The sequence below is a fragment of the Hemiscyllium ocellatum genome, chromosome 24, assembly GCF_020745735.1.
Source record: "Hemiscyllium ocellatum isolate sHemOce1 chromosome 24, sHemOce1.pat.X.cur, whole genome shotgun sequence".
Taxonomy (NCBI): Eukaryota; Metazoa; Chordata; class Chondrichthyes; order Orectolobiformes; family Hemiscylliidae; genus Hemiscyllium; species Hemiscyllium ocellatum.
This window is the reverse complement of record NC_083424.1, coordinates 30,218,339-30,239,679: the sequence shown is the minus strand read 5'-3', so window position 1 is coordinate 30,239,679 and position 21,341 is coordinate 30,218,339. Positions and strand designations below refer to the sequence as shown.

Sequence of the window (21,341 nt, the reverse complement as noted above, 5' to 3'; positions counted from 1 at the left end):
AATCCACAGTGCCATTGGCAACTGCATTTGTTTAGACACCTTTTCAAATGAGATGAAAAAGGCTTCCACATCCTTCTCATCAAATTTATGCAATGCTTGAACATACTTACAGTTTCTCACGAGGCTTCTGATTGCCAGGGACTTGCTCATCCTCATCCTCTTCCTCACTAGGCCTACCCTCAGCCTTTATCTCCAGCCTTTTATGCTGACTTTCCGGTTTAAGTGTCCGTTTTTGAAGTTCAAACACTCTCTTTTACTTTCTCTGCTCTCTCTCTTTTTCCCTTTCTTCTGCTACTCTCTTTTTCTCTCTGTTCTGCTTTTATTTGTAACTCAAACTGTTTCATTTCTGCTGTCCTTTCCTTATCTCTTGCCTTTAACCCAAGCTGCTCATTTGCAATTGAATTCTTGCCATCTTTATAGATTCTGATGGTTTCTTCAGCAAGTTTAAATGCTGAGCTACTGCTATAATTAACACTCCTTTCCCCATAGAAGCAGACAGTTCCAATTCCAGCCTCTCTGCTAATTCCTGCAACTTGGTGTTATTCAGTTTTTAATGTGTTGCTGGTCAAAGCACAGCAGGTTAGGCAGCATCTCAGGAATAGAGAATTCGACGTTTCGAGCATAAGCCCTTCATCAGGATGAAGGGCTTATGCTCGAAACGTCGAATTCTCTATTCCTGAGATGCTGCCTAACCTGCTGTGCTTTGACCAGCAACACATTTGCAGCTGTGATCTCCAGCATCTGCAGACCTCATTTTTTACTCGTTATTCAGTTTTTGCAAAACTTCCAAAGTCACTGCATCCACATCCAGAAAATCTTGGTGACTGAAAGAGCCATTACTATCTCAAGCTTTGTCTACCCAACCAACCAACACCTGAAATAAAGACACTAGCACCTACCACAAAAAGCTCCCATTCTGTTATGGACTAGGCCAGACTGCTCAAAACATTCTTAAGCAGGCAGCCTAGACCATAACTTTGTAATTTGGTTTGGTAAGTGTACAGTGAAAATAACAATGAGTAAGTTAGCTAGGCTGACTACTAGATTTTAAAGTACACAAAAATGTATTCACAACATTACAAAATGAAACACAGAACAAAATGAAGAACGCCTACAGAACTCCATCTATCAAAACTAGCCTTAATTATGCTGTTCCGAACATACACAACTGTCCCAATAAGCAAACTCCCTTGAAAAATCAGTATAAATGGGACACATGCTTACAGGTTGAAGTTGAAGGGCAGAAAGAGAGAGAGAGAGAGTTTCCATACAGCTCCCTGATGAACTCCTCACCAGTTCAGGACTAAACTAAACTGCTCAGCTGGAGAGCTGACCACTCCCTTTCATTACACAAGTCACTTCTATGGCCACTTTGGCCTGAAGTCTCATCTATTTACATATAAACAAAAGGCCTCTCAAAATGCTTTTCATCTCTGATTGGAGCCTGGCCTGGTTTATTACCCCTCTGAAAAAAATCAAGAACAGAGTCTCCTTGAGCCAAGGAACGGATTTTAGAAAAGAAAAGGGACTAGCTTTGTGACCACCCTCCCCTCGGTTGGTCCATCTTTCTACTGCCCTCTGCCTTCCAGAAAAGATCTCTAGATTTCCAGATGTGATCAAATAGCAGAAATACTCTCATGTTCGTTTCTGGATGTTTTTTAGCTCTTGCAATTTCAATACCTATTTGCTTATTTAAGCTTGCATATTAGCATTCACATTTCAGAGGTCTTTATGCAAACATAGGTATTAGGAGTAGAGTAGGCCACTCCGCACCTCAAGCCTGCTCACCCATTCAATAAGATCAGGGCTGATTTGATTACTCCACGTTCCTTTCACCTCTTGTTTATCAAGAATCTATCTCCCTCTTCCTAAAAGAAATTCAAAGAGTTCTCTTCTATTGCCTTTGAAGAAAGACATCCTTTACATATGTACCCTGTTGCATTCGATCAAGTCACTTCATAATGCTCTAAACCCCAGTTGGTACAGGCATTGTCCTACATTTCATAACACAAACTGTCTATTCCATGCATTAGTGCAGTATGCCTACTCTGAACTGCTTCCAATGCATTTGCATAGTTCCTTAGAAAAAGAAGACAAATAGATGTGATCTCACCAATGCCTGTATGCTGAAATATAAATTCCCTTTGTACTGAACAATAACTTTATATTAGCTTTCCTGATCACTTTGTCTACCTGTGGTCATCTACAAGGACACCTAGATCTCTCTGCATCTGAATTCTGGAATCTTTTACCCGTTTACCAATTTTTTTTATTCATCCCGTCAAAATGGAAAGTGTCACATTTTCGCATAGTATTCTCCATCTGCCGTGTCTTTGCCCTCTCATTTCACCTATCTATATCTCTTTTGCAGCCTCCTTGTTTCCACTTCAATACAGCTTTCCTATATATATTTGCATCATTAGCAAGGTTAGCAATCATAACTTCAGCCATTTCATCCAACTTAAATTGCAAAAGATTGAGGAAATAGCACTAAACTCTGGCTCATTACCTGCTACAACTTGCCAGCCAGAAAATGACTCATTTTTACCTACTTTTTTTAATTCACGGAATGTGGACGTCTCTGGCTGGGCCACCTATTAATTGCCCAGATGGAAAGTTAAGAGTCAGTCACATAGCTGTGGGTCTGGAATCACGTGTAGGCCAGACCACGTAAGGATGACAGACTTCCTTCCCTAAAGGACATTAGTGAATGAGATGGGTTTTTCCAAAATTGGCAATGGTTTCATAGTGATCGTTAGACCCTTAATTCTAGGTTCTTTATTTAATTCAAATTCCACCATCTGTCAGACAAGATTTGAACTAAGGTCTTAAGAACACTAGCTGAGTTTCTGGATTGAAAATCTAGCAATACTGCAAGGCCATTGCCTCCAGCATACTATTTCCTGTTAGTCAACCAATCTTTTATCTATGCTAATGTGTCAAGCCCTACACCATAAGTTCTTATTTTATCTCAATAAAGTTTGATGTTTATCTCATGCCTCTGGATATCTAAGTACAGTCCCCCTTTATTCACAGCATATTACTTATTCAAAGAACTCTGACAAGTTGGTTAAATATGATTTTCTTTTCACAGCATCATGAAGTTTTTGCCTAATTACTCTCCTCTCCTCTACTCTTCTAAGTGTCCTGCTACAATATCTTCCTTGTATCAGACGTTAAGCTAATGGGCCTGCAGTTTCTGGCTTTCTGTTTCTCTTCCATTTTGAATGAAAAAGTTATATTCATTGTTTTTCAATCTAACAGAACCATCTCCAAATCAAGGGAACTTTGGAATATTAAAAATAATGAATCAGCCAAGTGAAGGTACTTGGCAGTCTGCAGCTCCAATATACATTCCCTCTTATTTTTCTTGTCACCATATGGACATCCAAGGTCTGTGTGTGGTAGAGACCTCCAGAATCAGAAGCCATTGTGTCTGCACACCAGTTGGTGTTGATGCTATGTGATCACCTTGATCTGTATCTGAATATTATCTGCTCCATTCAGCTGTTATCTGTGGATTTTGCAAATTAATTCCCCAGACTCTGGTTCTATTGGACCAATGTTCACCTATTAAAAATATTCATAGAAGCTCTTACTATTTGTTTTTAATATTTCTAGCTAGCTTCCTTTTTTTTATTTTTATCCCTCCACTGCATTAATCTTTTAGTCAATATTTGCATGATTTATACTCAATCCAATCCTCTGACCTGCACAATTATACTTTCTTCAAGTTTGATTCTGTCTTTAACTGTTTTAGTTAACCAGAGATGCTGAGTCCGCCCCTTGAAATTCTCCTTTCTCATTGAAAGTATTTATTCAGTGTATTCTGAAATATCTCCTTGATAACTATCTTTTCTAGTGTGCCTCGATTGACTTATCACTTAACCTAATTTGCCAGTACACTTTGCTTAGCTTGTGCTTTCATGGCCTCATAATTGCTCTTATTTAAATTTAAAATAATCTTTGTCCCTAAAAACTACTTGGAAAATTCAATCATGTTCTGGTGGCTGACACCTAGGAATCTTCAGAGGCCATTCATTAATCATATCTTGCCATGTCTGATACAACCCTGTCTGGTTGGGTCCAGAATGTGCTGTTTAAGAAACTCTCCCAAAAACAGTCAATTAATTCCTTAGCTAAATTACTTTCCTATCTGATTTTCATCCAAGGTTTATTTAGATTAAAACCTCCCATGATTATCACTGTGCCTTTTTCATGCACTTCTGTTATTTTTTTCCTTTATACTCCACCTTACTATGAGGATACTATTGACATGTTGCAAGTGACTTTTTTTCTGTATCATTTCTCTTTTTACCCAAACCACATCTATGTCCTGATTTCTTCAAGTTGAGTCATCCCTGACTATTGTGCTATTATTAACTAACAGAGTCACCCTGCTGACTTTTTGGTGATTTCCTGTCCTTGCTGTTCTCTACCCTTCAGAATCCATATCTCAAACTAAATTATCCTGTAACTATGTCTCTAAAAGCTATCAGATCATACTTATTTCTAGTTTGCACTCTTAACATTCAAAACAAAAAGATAAACCGTGTGCATTCTGATACAGCCTTCAGTTTTGTCTTTTATTCAACAAAAACGACATGCATTCTTGGGTTTTACTCAAATTGCATTATAGTAATCAAAAGAAATTCTTGATTTTCTGTCCATTTTCAATTCCTTTGTCCCTTTAATGAGGGTCCATATTTTCATTTGTGAACTTCACATAACATTCATCAGATTATCCTTTATATTCAATACTGACCTTTTCAAAAAAGTAATTTTCATCCAGTCAAACCACATCTGATTTTTTTTTCTGATAATGTTGACATTTTGGCTATTCTAGTTTAACCCATGCTTTAAAGAAAATGTTTGTAATCAACATGCTGGACATGTTATTACACACTGGGTGGAATGAGGTTTGAATCTGGACTTACTGGCCTGAAAGTATTGGTACCACCACTGTTACAAAAGACCCAACTCACTCAATTCAGTGTGCAGTAGGTTAACCGTATGTTGTCATTCTTGGAGTTTTCAGACAACAGAGCCAAGACAATTATCCCAGGAATTTCCCAGTTGTTCTTTTTCACTTTTTGAATTTTATTGTAACATTTGCTATACTCTAGTTTTCTACCATAATTCACACTTACAACAAACATCTTTTCCCCTCAACTTACTCGGTATTGTAAGATTCATAATATTTTTGCCACAGTAACCTTTGTAACAAAAGTGCGTTTTTAAATCTAACTAGAATAGTTGTCTTCCGATACTTCAGAAGTGCTTACAGTTCGATCTTAACCTTCCCTGATGAAAATACTATTTTACATTTGTTTTTATCAACACCCTTGCATGTGCTCTCTTGGCCAGTGAGATTATGCTTGAACGTGTGGATCAGAAAACAGGGACTTTTACCTGAAATGGTTTTAGGTTTCTATCTATTTTCTTCAAGGTTAGCAGTTAGTTTTCATTTTACATGGAATTTCACCAAGTAGTGCAATTTTTTTTTAAAAATAGATCAAAGCCCACAACAAGATGCAGGAGGGGGGGAACCGCCAGTAGGAGAAGAAGAAGAAAAGAAGAAACAACGACGAGGTTACTATGTCTTTATTTTAAATATTTATAGAATTGTTTGGTAGTGCAGACCTACAAAAGGCACTTTAAGCTTTTTGTCTTTCATTCATCAAGACAATTTACAAGAAATACCAATCTGAAGAAGAACACATTTATTTTATAGTGTACGAGAAGAGAATGCTGATTGGACTCCAATTGGTTGCCTTGGATAATGGAACAGTTGAATGATGTCCAGCAGTTAACTGCCAAATTTTGTGTAAAATATAAACCAGGCAGTTTGACACTGATTAGTTAAGACATTAACTGAGAAGTAACCGGAGACTTCATTGTTTGGCAAGGTTCTGCATGGTAGACTGGTTAATAAAGTTAGATCATGTGAGATTTGGGGTGAGCTTGCTAACTGGATACAAAAGTGGCTTGATGGTAGGAGACAGAGGGGAATAGTGGAAGATTGTTTTTCAGACTGAAGGCCTGTGACCAGCAGTCTTTGCAGGGATCAATGATGGGTCTACTGTTGTTTGTTATAAAAGGTAAAAGATTTGGATGAGAATTTAGGAAGCATGGTTAGTAAGTTTACAGATGATACCAAAATTGATGGTATAGTGGACAGTGAGATTACAAAGGGACCTTGATAAATGGGCCAGTGGGCCAAGAAGTAGCAGATAGAGTTTAATTTGGATAAATATATGTTGTAAAACAAACAAAGGCAGTACTTGTACAGTTAATGGTAGGATCTTGGTAGTGTTGTCGAACAGAGACCTAGGGATTCAGGTACATGGTTCTTTGAAAGTTGTGTCATGGATAGACAGAGTGGGAAAGAAGGTGTTTGGCACACTTGTCTTTGTTGCTTAGCAATTTGAATACAGGAGTTAGGACATTCTGCTGTGGCTGTACAGGGCATTGGTAAAGCCACTTTTTGAGTACTGTGTACAGTTCTACTAACCTGGTAAGGATATTATTAAATCGGAGAGTATTCAGGAAAGATTTACAAGGATCTTACTGGGATTGGAGTAATAAGAAGTTGGGACTTTTCTCACTGGAGCATAAGAGGTTGAGGGGTGACCTTTGAGGTTTATAAAATCATGAGGGACATAAATAAGGTGAAAGGCAAAAGTCTTTTCCTTAGGGTGGAAAAGTTCAAACCAAAAGGACCTATTTTTAAGATGAGAGGAGAAAGATTTAAAAGGAATCTGAGGGGCAACTTTTTCATATGGAGGATGGTTTTGGAATGAACTGCCAGAGGAACTGCTGGATGAAGGTACAGTTACAACAGATACACGAATAGGAAAGGTTTCAAAGAATATGAGCCAAATGCAGGCAAATGGGACTAGTTTCGCTTGGAAACCTGGTCAGCATGGATGAGTTGGACGAAGGGTCTGTTTCCATGCAATATGACTCAGTGTCCCTCAATGACATTTCTTCTGTTGAAGATAGTTTTGTGATGTGCCTTTTGATATCTGCCAATCTTTGGAATGTATAGCCTCTAAACCTAGCATCGCACTAGAACTGGAATTGTTATACCACTTTATTCATTTGTCTTTATTCAATAACATCCTGTTATTGATGGAAAATGCTTGTTTTGTACTTCATGGTATCAGCATGAAATATCTAGCTTCACCTGTTGCTCAAGCTAGTGATAAGCTCTGAAATTATCCTGTTATGCTCCGAAAGTGCCCAGCCTACCTCCAAAGACTCTGTAAGGTAGCTTTAAAAATCTGAGCTACTATGCATTAGCTACAGAAGTGGTTTCACCGCTAATAGGATATTGCCATTAAGCCAAAAAGACAGTCTGCACATCACACATGTAATATGATGTATGAATTTCAGAGTCACTGTGATGTTAGGTATGTAGGTCATATGTCCCAAAGACTGGCAAGCTGTATCAAACAGCATACCCCTTTGGCTAATTGCAACAAGCACAGTATTTATTACCCAACTAGCACATGCTTGGAAAACACTCCACACTATGTTCAACATTTGAGGCGATTCAGTAATTGAACAATATTTACTAAATAATCCTGGCTGTGCAAGAATTATGCTGGCAATCCTTTTAGGATCATCAGTCAGACTTGCAATAAGGCACACTCAAATTCAGAAAGCTACATGTATTGACACAAGGAATCCAGTTCTTTGCGGATAGAAAGAACTTGTACACAAGACACTTGTTCTCTGGTTCATTTCTGAGGGCAACACATCTACCGGTCAGAATCCATTTGTAATTGTGGTGTCTAATTGGCACACTCCCCTAATTGTGTATAAATATTGGTTTCCCTTTAAATTGGTGTTTCTAGCAAATTGTCCTGATGAGTGCAAGATGAAAAGCTTCAACAAAATGTATTTTATTTTCTGCCATACTTGTATTTTCATAATTTAACAGTTAACTTGATTTCTGGGAACAAGTTTGAATCAACACTCCATCCTCATTAGTCATAGAAGCTGATTTTAAACAAAATGTGCTTGTCTTTTAAGCATTTCTATAAATCTAAATTCACCAAGTACCTGTCACATTAGCTTGGATTTGTGAAAAGTATGTGACACTAAGTATTGGCAATGAGAGACATATAATGGTTGCTGAGTGACAGGAAACTTGTAAGACCAGTTCTGTGCCTGCTGGTATAGAAGATCACTTTCTAAATTCATCAGTAATTTGAAATATCTACTGAATTTAATTGCAATCATTCACTCAAAAAGATTTAACTCTTCTAACTATGTTCCTCCATGTTTATATATGAACACCTTCAATGAGGTACTGTTTCATCCTATTAAAATTATTTCCTGTTTCCAAGTACTCTGTGGTTCTACTCTTGTTTCCAGGCTTATTTCATTTCTTCGCACAGACCTAACTGAACAACCCTAGTGTACCAGAAAGGATCTAAGAGATTTGGCAATTAGGAAACAGCCATTAATTTGTGCAAATAGTATTAACTGGCTGGTTATTTACAAAATAAACAGTTTGCCATAGAATTAAAAATGACCCATTTCTGCAGCTGCTTTGGTTTCCTGTGAGATAACACTGCAATTATAGTAACCGTGAGAAGACTGCAGCACTTGTCTGCAAAACAAAACTTGTGAAGAGAACAATTCTGAAGGAAACATTCTAGATTTCCGTACACTTGTTTTCCTGGAAGTGTTGACTCCTTGCTGAGATACAAATGACACTAATTCATAAGGGAGCCTAAATAGTGAATATTGATTGCTCAAGATTGCCATTAAAGTCCACCTATTACTGCTGTCACACTTAAACGCTTCAACAGAATTGTAAACAACAGTGAGAAGCCTTCACTAATTTCACTCCTGCCTTCCAAAGTCACTAGTTCTGGTACCGTTTCCTCACTTAATAAGCAAACTTACTGTGGATCTTTTTGCATTTACTTAATTGGATAAACGTGCTTAGGCATAACTATTCATTCAAATAAGTGTCAAGACCTTATTTATTCTCATTTATTTTGTTACAAAATACAGTGAAAAATGTTGTACAATGTTGCCAGTCTCTGGCACCATCTTAAAGCACAGAAAAATAAACCAAAACACAGAACATGGCACGGTGGCTCAAATGGGGCAGCACGGTGGCTCATATGAGGTGGCTCAGTGGTTAGCATTGCTGTCTCACAGGCCCAGGGACCCGGGTTCGATTCCAGTCTTGGGCGACTGTCTGTGTGGAGTTTGTTCATTCTCCCCGTTTGTGTGGTTTCCTCTGGGTGTTCCGATTTCCTCCCATATTCCAAAGATGAGTAGGTTAGATGGATTGGCCATGAAAAATGCAGGGTTACAGAGTTGGCCTGTGTGGGATTGGTCTGTGAGGAATGTTTGGAGGGTCGGTGTGGACTTGATGGGCTGAATGGCTTGCTTTTACATTTAGGAATTCTACGAAAACACAAGGACAGAAAATAAACAGTGTTTAACTTTACAGTCCTTATTACATGCTGTGCCATGGGCTTGGTGGCCAGCCATGAGTTCCCTTTGCTGTGCTGCTGCTGTTGAAACAGACCACTCTTTGAAGCCATCTCGCTTCCACTGAGATCCTTGCTGGACGTTGCCACTGACATCAGGTATAAATAACAGGTCTACATATAAGTCTTGTTGTCACCCATTTTGGGGCTCCACAACAACCCTGCACAATGAATTGCTTTTACAGCTCTACTTAAAGTGTCATACTCTTAGTTAATATATGATTGCCACAATTTAGGTCTCACATAATGGTAGTAACAAGATATATAACTTAAAATGTCAAATGAAGATCTAGAAAATACTTTCATGTTCAGTGAGTACTTCAAATTTGGTTATGAATTTAGAAACAAGATCAGCACGGACAAGCACATTACAAGTCTTAAAATTTCCCTCTCAGCAGCCATTATATGTCTGTCACTGCTATTACTTAATATCACATACTTTGACAAATCTAAGCTACTATGTCAGGTACTTGGTGAATTTAGCTTCGTAGAAATGCTTAAAAGACAAGTGCATCTCAAATAGTAGAAAGTGAGGACTGCAGATGCTGGAGATCAGCATCTGAGGAGCAGGAGAGTCGACATTTTGGGCATAAGCCTTTCGTCAGGAATGCATCTCAAATGTATGTCAGACTTGCTTTGTACACTTGTCAATTTACTATGTGTGATCTGTTCATTATAAACCAAGTGTAACCTGAGAAATTACGTTCTGTTTTGCTAAATAAGTTCCTTTTTGTTCCTTTAGGTGGCCGAGGCATAATTAAACAAAAAAAGAAGACAGCACCTCAAAAGGTTACAATAGCTAAAATTCCAAGAGCAAAAAAGAAATATGTAACTAGAGTATGTGGCCTTGCAACTTTTGGCAAGTATTTACTGTTTTTTTTAATTGTCCTCTTAATATTTCTTGCATTATGGAGAGTGTGAAAAATTTGGATTGGGAGACATTCCATGGGTACAATTGTTTTCTATTTATTATAATTTGTTGCTCCCCAGTCTCAGCATGAGTGAATCATCTTGTAACTATTTAATGTGAAGCAGACAAACTGACTCGGCTAAATTACATTACTAGATCAAATGGGTAACCATCCTTACATTGTTGTTCTGAATCTGGAACACAAATTTGGATGATGCCATTATTGGTGGATCTCCTTTGTATTAACAGAGATCGAGCTAAAAGAAGCACAGAGATTCTTTGCTCAGAAGTTCTCCTGTGGAGCATCAGTTACAGGAGAAGATGAAATCACGATTCAGGGTGATGTCACAGATGATATTATGGATGTTATTCAAGAAAAATGGCCAGAGGTAAGACTAAAAGACCAGTTTGTTAGTGAGTTTTGAGTAGATTTGTAGCTCAGGTTGAGGTTCTGGATGTTAAGTTTGCTCACTGAGCTGGGAGGTTCATTTTCAGGCATTTCATCACCATAATATGGTGATGAAGAACTGAAAACGAACCTTCCAGCTCAGTGAGCAAACTTACATCCAGACCAATTGACTACTGTAATTAATGCTTGTAATTTCCAACCTTATACAGTAGAATGTGTGAGGTGCAGAAAAAAATTCTGCATGCGTCATTCAGGGTACAACTTTGCTGACTATTATTCGGATTCAGTGTGCTTTTTTATATGACTACAAGCAGAAGTTTGAAAAATAGGAAAGAGAATTTCAAATTGAAAGAACAATTGGCTCTTTAATTTTACGTTAGAGAATAAAACTTACTGAAAAGACTAAGCCCAATAAAAGCAGTACGTACAATAGGTTTTGGTTTATTTTGAATAGTAATTGTTAATTATTTACAAAATGTATAGATTTTTGTCAGTCCAAATTTTTATATAATTTTCTTTGATAATGAAAAGCTGGAAAATGAATTTTCTAATTCGAGGAAACTATTTTCAATTTGGAGCTAGATATTCTGAAGTGAAAACTGAGAAAGATGTAATTGTCAAAATCCTGAAGGTTAGCCTAATTAATTGACCAAGGAAGACCATGCAATTATACCATATGGCCTTAACGACGTATGTAATTGTACAAAAGTAGAATTCCACCAGTACTGGAAATCTGAAATAAAAATAAAAATGCTAGGAATATTCAGATCTGGCATCTGAGACCTTGCATCAAAATTGCTAAAAGTTAGCTGAGTAAATTAAACAACATGGAAAGTCAATGAGCTGTGACATGGTGTTTCATGCTCCATAATTACCGCTAGCTTTGACTATTTTCTACATTTTAAACATACGTAGCTGTATTTCAGAAGTAGAGACAATATATAATTGAAAGACAATATTACAAACACTGGAGATCTCATAGTTGGTGGAGAAACTGAGAGAAGGACAGAGTCCTCGGGGTTACAGGATGGAGGAAAGTGTGGTCATGGGAGCTGATGGTCATTGCACTTATAGTAGATATTAGTTCACAATCAATCCCAGAGATAGTAGTTGAGGAATTGAAGAGAATATTTAGAGACTGACTGTGTGAAGGTGAGGGAAGAATGGAAATTGGAAGTGAGGTTGATGAAACTTTCCAGTCTACGTTGAGAATAAGACATTCCACTGATTCACAGTCATCAATATACTGAGATAGTGGAAAGGAAGGAGGGAATGATCCATGGAAAAGCATGCATTGCTAGGCTCTATTTAGGTTTGATGGTGACTCCTCATTGGAAAGAACTGAAAGGTCAAAGCAAAAAGCACTTAAAAGATTCAGCCTGGCAGAGGAGGCTGTTGGGAAATGGCTGGGCCTATGTTCAAGTAAATGGTAGAAGGCCTGAAGACTGTCCAAATGAAGGATAACGTTGTGCAGGGTTGATCTCCAGAGGAGATGCAGTCAGCACAAGTCTGTAAAATGATGACTTGATTGACTTGATATTTTGTGAAGTTATGACCTAGTGGAAGGTGAGAAAAAGTGTTAGAGAGAGACTGGTCATGCAATGATCTATTTTACTCTTATTCATGATTTAAATAATAATTTCTGGTTTGGATCTAATAAAACCCTGCCATTTCAGAAGCACTTGGAGATGCTGGTATTAGACTGGGGCGGATAAAGTTAAAAATCACGCAACACCAGGTAATGGTCCCAACTGGTTTATTTGGAAGCACTAGCTTTTGGAGCACCACCCCTTCAGATAGTTGTGGAGAATAAGATCACAAACACAGAATTTATAACCAAACGAGTTCAATGAGATAGAGATGTGATTAAACAATTTTAGATTAAATCTTTCATCTTTTAGAATGGGATATGCTGGTTTCTGTTCTATCATATGTAAATCCCAGAATTTATTTTAAAGTACATTCTCAAGATAGTTAGCTTTTCTAGCAGTAGATGTGAAGTCTGTCTGTGTCCCAATGTTGAGTCAGCCTGACAAGCCATCTGCATAATTTTACAGTTTTACATGGATTCATGCAGTTTATGTGCAAAATAAAATGTAATTCTGCAAAAACAAATTCACCCCATAAACTTGTATGTATGTGTGTAGGAGCTGTTAAGTTCTTTTACTTTTGAGATTCTTACAGACCTGATGCAGCTGCAAACATCAACTTCTGTGCACAAGCAAATTTTATTAAGCACAGTACAGTATAAGCTTTGGAGAAACCTTTAACACACCTCGCAGGGCTTATGGGGTCATGGCAAAAGCGCTCCCTAAACAAAGGAAACAGTCTTTCCTTTATACAAAAATCTTTACATCACGGTTGCTACTACCCACAAGGCAAACCCCAGGCAGCTCCCCCATTGTCACATGTCAATCAAGACACAAAGCAGTGACCACCCCACCTCCAGAAACTATATAATGCAAATCATCCATTAATGGTCAAGTCTGTTGCAAATTGTTTTTAGTTACTAAGGGGAGTAGTCAAATTCCGACTATAATGTTCTTATTGATTTCTGGATGAAAATGTAAATCATCCCTGAATGGCAAGGAAAAGCCATGTAAACCTCCCACATTCCACCTATAAGACAAAGACACATCACTCTACCCCTGGGCTATTCAATTTCTTGCAGGTCTGTAGAACAAATTAGCTCTTTAATATCTCATTCCCTCCTTTTATCATTCCATGATAACCACCTAGATCGGGGATGAGAAAGGCACGACCAATTTATTCAGAAGAATCTTACAGCCATTAAAAGCAAGTTATTGACACACAACAAAAATTACTAGTTCGTGTAGTAGATAGGATCCTTCCACATGGAAAAAAATTCACCAGTAAAGTTCTTAAATCCACAGTCCTTAGTGACCACTCCACCCCCTCCAAGTTGAGAGGTAACAAGCCAGTTATCCAAAATCTCCTTCAGTAAAGTCCTACCTGAAAACAAAATTCAGTTTGTCCTTGCACGTCACTCCACAGAGAAATCTGAATTCTCAGATAAGGGCCGTTAAATACTTAACAAAACTGATGAAACTTCATTCTTCAGAGATGCTTCAGATGGAGGATACCAGCACATCTGAGCGTGAAGTGCAGCAGCTGCAGCAGCAGGCTAGGTGAATGCAGCATTCTTTGCTGCTTCTGCTCCCGCTCTGCTGTTAAATGTAATAAAGCCAACTGGCTGTTGTGATGTTAGCTTGATCAGTGAACCATCATATCCCTTAAATGATTGAAAGACAAGGTAAAGCTCACATGGTTTAATGTCCATAGGAAGGCCACTGACAAAAAGTGTCCCGCCTTCCTCTTCACTGTTAGCTGCTTCACTTTTTGTGCTCATGACTGGGAAGCTGATTGAATCTAAATCTGTTGGATCAGGTTGTGGAGGAGCGGGTGGTGGTCACAGGTTTTACCTGTGAATGGAGAAACTCTAGAGACGATGTTAGTTGCTGAAAGTATTTTTTGCATTTCCTGTCTTATTCATTCCTTGCCTTGGTGAATATCAGTATGAAGACAGTCACACATTTAACCATACTGAATTGTGTTTGCCTATTTCAACATTCTCAGTTGTGTTGAAGTCTGATACTCTGTTCACTCTTTTCACTCTTTATGACATTATCAAGTTTTATATAATCCATAAGCTTCTACATTGTGCTGCCTAAACAATTCAGTCAATTATAAACAACAATCAATGGTCCCAAATCAAATCCTCGAGTACCTCATTCAGATTATTCAAACATTATTTTCCTTTAACAAATTGCTACTTGGCTAACGTGAAAGCTTTCAGGAAAAGTACTTCAAAAATCTGGAACACTAAGAAAACAACAAAATGTTTCCTGTGCTTAAGCCATTGAAGAGGCAGTTTCAGTTCAGATCTAAATCTCGAATATTCGTAGGAAACAAGTGCAGAATATATTATGTTCTCCAAATGAAACTTCCCAAATAAAACAGTCGCAACTTTGGTAGAGATCAACATTCTTTGAATTTGCAATATGAAGGAAACCAATGAAGTCTAAACAATAATTGAAAGAACTTAAACAGCTCCACCTCAAGTTCTAAAACTCTCTAAAATCTTAACAAAACATCAAACTTAAAATGCATTCTTCTTTTTATGAACACTTTGCATTAAAAATACAGCCGCAAAGATATAGTACAGTATTTGCATCTGGCTAAAACATGACAATTTTGTTTTTGAAACAGGCATTGTAGAATTTCAAACAAATCGGGCTCAAGGTCCTCAATTAACTTGTTTTAAGGTTTCGTGGGTGGCACGGTGGCACAGTGGTTAGCACTGCTGCCTCACAGCGCCTGAGACCCGGGTTCAATTCCCGACTCAGGCGACTGACTGTGTGGAGTTTGCACGTTCTCCCCGTGTCTGCGAGGGATTTCCTCCGGGTGCTCCGGTTTCCTCCCACACTCCAAAGACGTGCAGGTTAGGTTAATTGGCCATGCTAAATTGCCCGTAGTGTTAGGTATGGGTGGGTTCGCTTCGGCAGGTCGGTGTGGACTTGTTGGGCCGAAGGGCCTGTTTCCACACTGTAAGTAATCTAATCTAAACAAGTTTGATAATTTTAAAAAGGGCATAATGTACAATATTAATGTAAAAATAAAATCTGTCCTATTACATAGCCCACAAACACATTGAATTGAGATCCTGAGTCAAAGAAGACAAAAAACAGTTACTGAAAAGGATTTTCTGAACCAGTATTTTATCAAACCAAACTATTTAAATATCAAATACTCTCAGCAGCACAACTTACATTGAACCCCCCCCACCTACCCAAGAAACTGGACCATCTACCGCCACTCCATCCCACCAGACTAGGCCACGACGGAAAGAAAGACTAGTCATACCCTCCTGACTAAATCACACCCACAAAAAAAAGCCTTGCAGCAGACCGCTGTCTATGCCACACCACTCCCCTCCCCCAGAACAAAGACTCGCCGAGTCGAATCCACAGTCCAGAAACTGAGACTCCCACAACAAAAACCCAGACAAACCTTCCTTGGCTGTAAATGCACTTCACTGTTGAGTCCAAGTGGACTAGCTCCACGTTCTCCCCCTTTTCCCAGTGATGCTATGTGGCCCTAAACGTACCCCTAAGGGGAGGTGTGGGGACAAGGGCAATAAATTTAAGTACCACCAAATTCTAACCTTTATTTCCTGCTCTGGAGCCTCAAGCCTTGTGTCTGTAAGAGGAACTTTAAACTCTTTTTTTCCCGAGAGGACTTTAACCCCTTTTTCATTTTAATTGTCACAGGGACTCGAACCCCTTTTTTTTACTCTATATGTCTAGGGATTCTAACCCAGATTTAATTCTGGTTTGCACAAAGCAACTCGTTAGTGTGCAAGCGTGCGGGTTACCTCAAAGATTCTGTCACTCTCAAGTCCCAGGAGACAAGGGTCGACTGCTTGTTAAGTTTAGAGAGAGAGATCAAGATGAAGCTTATCCTGTAAGCCCATCTGTCTCACGCAACCAGCACTCAGACGATCGCTTATTCAGTCCACTGGCTGTGTTTTTCCAGCACTACACTCTCGACTCTGATCTCCAGCATCTGCAGTCCTCACTTTCTTCAAGAGGTCCCATCAGTCTGACTCGACATTGTGACACAGACAGACTTCACACCAATTGTTAGAAAAGCTGAGCTATCTCGAGAATGTAATTTAAAAGAACAGAAACCAGCATGCGCTCCAAGAGCTAGTGCTTCCAAATAAACCTGTTGGACCATAACCTGGTGTTGTGAGTTCAGAAGGAGAGAGGTTAAAATGAATGAGGGGAGCAGTGAATTTAATATGTTGTGCAGACTGTTCCCAGTGAAAAAAATCAAAGAGGCCATGTGAACTGTCCAGATTGGGGGAAATAAAATATTCTGCAGAGGGTAGAAAAGGGCAAGAATTAGAAGTCTGGACAAGGCATAAAGGCTAAATCTGCATTGTGCTAGGTCAAAATTGAGGTGAGGTGATGTTTGAATGAAATTGAGGTTGTCCGAAATGCAAGTAGTACTACAAAAAGCCAGTTGGTATAAGGTTTGAAAGTGATTTGGTATCTTCTGTCATCAAACTTGCAGTCAGCCCTAACAACTCCTTCATCAATTGAGTTGTCATTTTGTTTAAAAAATTTGCATGTCAGTGTAAGAGGTATGGTTAGTAAATTTGCTGATGACACCAAAATAGGTGGTGTAATGGGCAGCAAAGAAGGTTACATCAGTGTACAATGGGACCTTGATCAGATGGTCCAAAGGGCAGACGGAGTTTAATTTAGATTAAATGTGAGGTGTTACATTTTGGTAAGGCAAACTGGGCTGGACATATACACTTAAGCTTAAGGCCCTGGAGAGTATTGCTGAACAAAGGAGACCTTGGGGTTCAGATTCATGGGTAGACAGAGTAGTGAAGAAGGCATTTGATATATTGGTCAGTGTTTTGAGTATAGGAATTGGGATGTCATCTTGTGGATGTACAGGGCATTGGTTAGGCCACATTTGAAATACTGCATTCAGTTCTGGTTTCCCTGTATAGGAAAGATGGTGTGAAACTTAGTTTCAGAAAAGATTTACAAGGGTGTTGTCAAGGTTGGATTGTTTGAGCTATAGGGATAGGCTGCATCGTTTGGAGTGTTTTCTCTGGAGCATCAGAGTCTAAAGGGTAACCTTTATTAAAGTTTATAAAATCGTGAGGGGCATGTACAGAGTGAATAGACAAGGTCTTTTCCCTGAGGTGGGGGAGTCCATAACTAGAGGGTACAGGCTTAAGATGAGAGGCAAAAGATTTAAAATGGGTAATTTTTTCAAGCAGAGGATTGTGCGTGTATGGAATGAGCTGTCAGAGGAGGTTGTGGAAGCTGGTATAATTAAAGCATTTAAAAGGTATTTGGATGGATACATGAGTAGGATAGGTTTAAAGGGATATGGGTCAAATGCTGGCAAATGGGACTAGTTTAGTTTGGGAAACTCGATCGACATGGATGAGTTGGAGCAAAGGCTTTGTTTCCATGTTGTATATCTCAAAGATTCTAAGAGTATTGCACTGATTAAAGCTGGCAGAACATTTTGTTTCATGGTTATTTGGCTTCTCTGCATAATGTAAGACTGAGTGCAAAGCTATTACTTCATACTTTAAGTGGCTTCAGTTTATTACTGTAGATTATTCTTACAGGTGGATGATGACTCCATTGAAGATCTTGGCGAAGTGAAGAAGTGACCTAGTAGACTGCACTTTTATTGTTCAATTCAACTGGCAAAGTAAATTTAGCCAAACAATAAAAAGGCTTTTTATTACAGACAACCTCTTGAGTCAACATCCTCAATGGATTTGAGGCTATTTTCTTGTACTTTGGTTGCCAAAGCTCCTGTGAAATTTCTGGATTATGTTTTAAAAAAAAACATTCTGTGCACTAAAGAGATCCCTAGTTTAATAAAATATCTGTTTTGATTGCTTGTGGATCATTATATTTGTGATTTGTTTTTGCTTGAGCTTTATATGCAACACATTGTCCTGTAATACCTACCAGCCAGCACAAGGATGTCAATTTTATTTATGGAATAGCAATAAATAAGGATGCATTAACTCTTTTAATAGAATTCTTGTCCTGTGGGAGCTTAATAACTCTTTCACTGAGAAACACTCATAAAAGAGTGAAATTAATTAATACAATGAATAATCTTGAACTGTTAAATAAGCAGCTAATGATTGATACTGAGTGCAAGGCAAAAACCTGTTAGTTTTTGATTTGGTGACCTGCACAAAGAGGTTATGGTATCATTGGCAGAAGGAACATGATTCTCATCAGAATCAATGACTGAGACTAAAAAGAATATTCAATTTCTGTGAGTATCACAAAAATGATCTGCTGCCAGAGATGCAAGACACCTTTGAAACAGACAAAAAGCAACTGAGAGGAGATAGCCGTAGCCATCAATGCCTCACCCATGGAGTTTTCAGAATAAGGTGCATTGCTTCACCATCAGTGTTGAGTTTGTATGCTGCTCTCTTTTGCACTCTATAGAATCACTCATCCAGTGACTCTGTTATCCGATGAAAGTGGCAAAAAGCCAAATGAAATCTCAAGCCAAATTAGGAGGAAAAAAAATCAGATCATCTCTGTCCCATTTAGGCAATCAATAGTTCAGGAGATTGCTTTAGTAATGATAATACCTTGCAGTACTTAGCTTTTAAGCGAAGATTTGATGAGCAATGACATGATTTCTGCCCCAGCCCAAAAGTAGGTCCTGCATTCTCTTTAAAGAATTTAGTGAATCAGTGTCAATTATGAGATCAGACAGTCTTTTCCAGAAATCTATTCTATGGAAGAAAAACACCTGAATTTTAGTCTAAATCTTACCTTTTACAAGTTAACGTAGAGAGTTCTGGTGTTCCTTAATGTATTGAAACAAACTGTCAACTCAAAGAAAGTGTTTCTTTAACTCCTTTGTAAATCACAATTAAATCAGTCCTCTGTGTACGTTTTTTATGTAGGTTCCCCTGCTGTTTTAGCTTATCTCAATAGTTTTGATGTTGCAAACGAGTCATTGTCTTCTACACTATTTCCAAATACTTCATGGGCTCAGTTCCTAACAATAATAATATCCTTACTTACAATGCCCATCTCACATGAAGGAAAAAATTAGATACATGAACATAGGAGATATGGTTAGTAAGTTTGCAAATGACACCAAAATTGGAAGTGTATTGGACTTGTGTATTGTAGAGAAGGTTACCCTCAGAGTATGACAGGACCTTGATCAGGTGGGCCAATGGGCTGAGGAATGGCAGATGGAGTTTAATGTAGACAAATATGAGGTGTTAAAGTTTGGAAAGGCAATTCAGGGCAGGACTTTACACTTAATGGTAAGGTCCTTTGGAGTGTAGGTTCATAGTTCCATGAAAGCAGAGTCCCAGGTCAACAGGATAGTGAAGAAGACATTTGGTATGCTTGCTTTTATCGGTCAGTGTGTTGAGTGTAGGAATTTGGAGATCATGTTGCAGCTGTCAGGACATTTGTTAGGTCACTTTTGGAATATTGCGTGCAATTCTGGTCTCCCTGCTATAGAAAGAATGTTGTGAAACTTGAAACAGTTCAGAAAAGATTTATAAGGATGTTGCCAGGGTTGGAGTTTTAGAGAGAGGCTGAACAGTCTGGGACTTTTCTCCTTGGAGTGTTGGAGGCTGAGAGGTGACCTAATAGAAGTTTATAAAATCAGGAGTGGCATGGATAGGCTAAATCGACAAAATCTTCCTCATGATGGGGGAATCCAAAACTAGAGGACGTAGGTTTAAGGTGTGAGGAGAAAGATTTAAAAGGGACTTAAAGGGCAACATTTTCATGCAGACTGTAGTGCATGTATGAAATGTGCTATCAGAGCAGGTGATGGAAGCTGGTATAATTATAGCATTTGAAAGGCATCTGGATGGGTACGTGATTAGGAAGGGTTTAAAGGGATATGGGACTAAATTAATTTCGGATATTTGTTTGGCATGAACGAGTTGGCCCGAAGGATCTGTTTCCATGCTGTGCAGCTCTATGAATCTAAATACACCCAACACACTATTTACTCGAGCTGTTAATTCATAACATTACCAATGAGTATTTTGCAATTTATGCACTAGAATGCCATGATTTATACTGTAGGAAGAGGAGCAGAAGATATTAAGTACATGCATGAAGAATTTGAAAATAAATAGTTTCAAAACTTGCGGTCAGTGGCAGATAAAGGTGGAAATCAAGAATTGGGTCATTGCCAGAAAGAAGCAATTTCCATGGAAAGAGAAGAAATGACCCTGTATTAGAATGCTTTCGTCAGGTTCCTTTTAATATGGAGCATAAATCAGTGATTTGCATAATAAACACAACACAGGAGAATCCAGGACAGCATGATGGGTAATCCAAGATGGAGGACAGGAAAAATTTCTGGCTGTAATAGCTGCTCCTTTTTTAAGGTATTTTAGATGCTGGAGGTGATTTCCTCAAATTCCAGGAGCAGCAATTACTGTTTTATATGTTGTTGCATTGTTTTGGAACTTTGTGAAAAAAGTCAAAACAACAGCAGTTTTAAAAGAGAGGAGAACAGACAAAGGAAGCACATGGTGAGGTCAGTGTAGGAGAGAGAAAGAAAGAAACTGACACTGCCTTTGCTGTTTGAATTCATGTATCGCTGGACATCGGAGTGTGTCTGGGAAAATTAACAAACAGTGAAATTCACAACTGATCTTGGAGGAACTGTTGGGCGAGCTTCATAGCGCAGAATCAGATAAGTTAATTGTTTTAAGTGGACTACAGAAAGTCTGCAGTAGTGAGTAGAGTGGGTTCTTTCTTTATGTTTTTGGAGATATGTCTCTTGATTGAACTTAAAATATAAGCCATAACTATTCATTTAACCTGGGGCAGTGTTTATACAGGAATAAGACGCTGATATTTTCTGGGTCTGCAGATTGTGAAGGAACAAAAATGGCCTTTAGTAGAGTGAAATGTGC

The 21,341-nt window shown here is 38.4% G+C and overlaps 1 protein-coding gene across 2 annotated transcripts in view; it reads left to right on the top strand.

Annotated features, from left to right (window-relative positions):
• Nucleotides 1–18,305, top strand: part of denr (density-regulated protein) — a 37,765-nt gene extending 19,460 nt beyond the window's left edge. Inside the window, exons 5-8 of one of the 2 annotated variants that reach the window (XM_060844003.1) lie at nucleotides 5,515–5,592; nucleotides 10,264–10,380; nucleotides 10,681–10,820; nucleotides 18,027–18,305. In XM_060844003.1, the coding sequence (XP_060699986.1) occupies nucleotides 5,515–5,592; nucleotides 10,264–10,380; nucleotides 10,681–10,820; nucleotides 18,027–18,071 (380 nt within the window). In that variant the 3' untranslated portion in view covers nucleotides 18,072–18,305. The remainder of the gene's footprint in view (nucleotides 1–5,514; nucleotides 5,593–10,263; nucleotides 10,381–10,680; nucleotides 10,821–18,026) is intronic. The other variant, XM_060844004.1, reaches the window with a different exon arrangement.
• The last annotated feature ends 3,036 nt before the right edge of the window (nucleotides 18,306–21,341 follow it).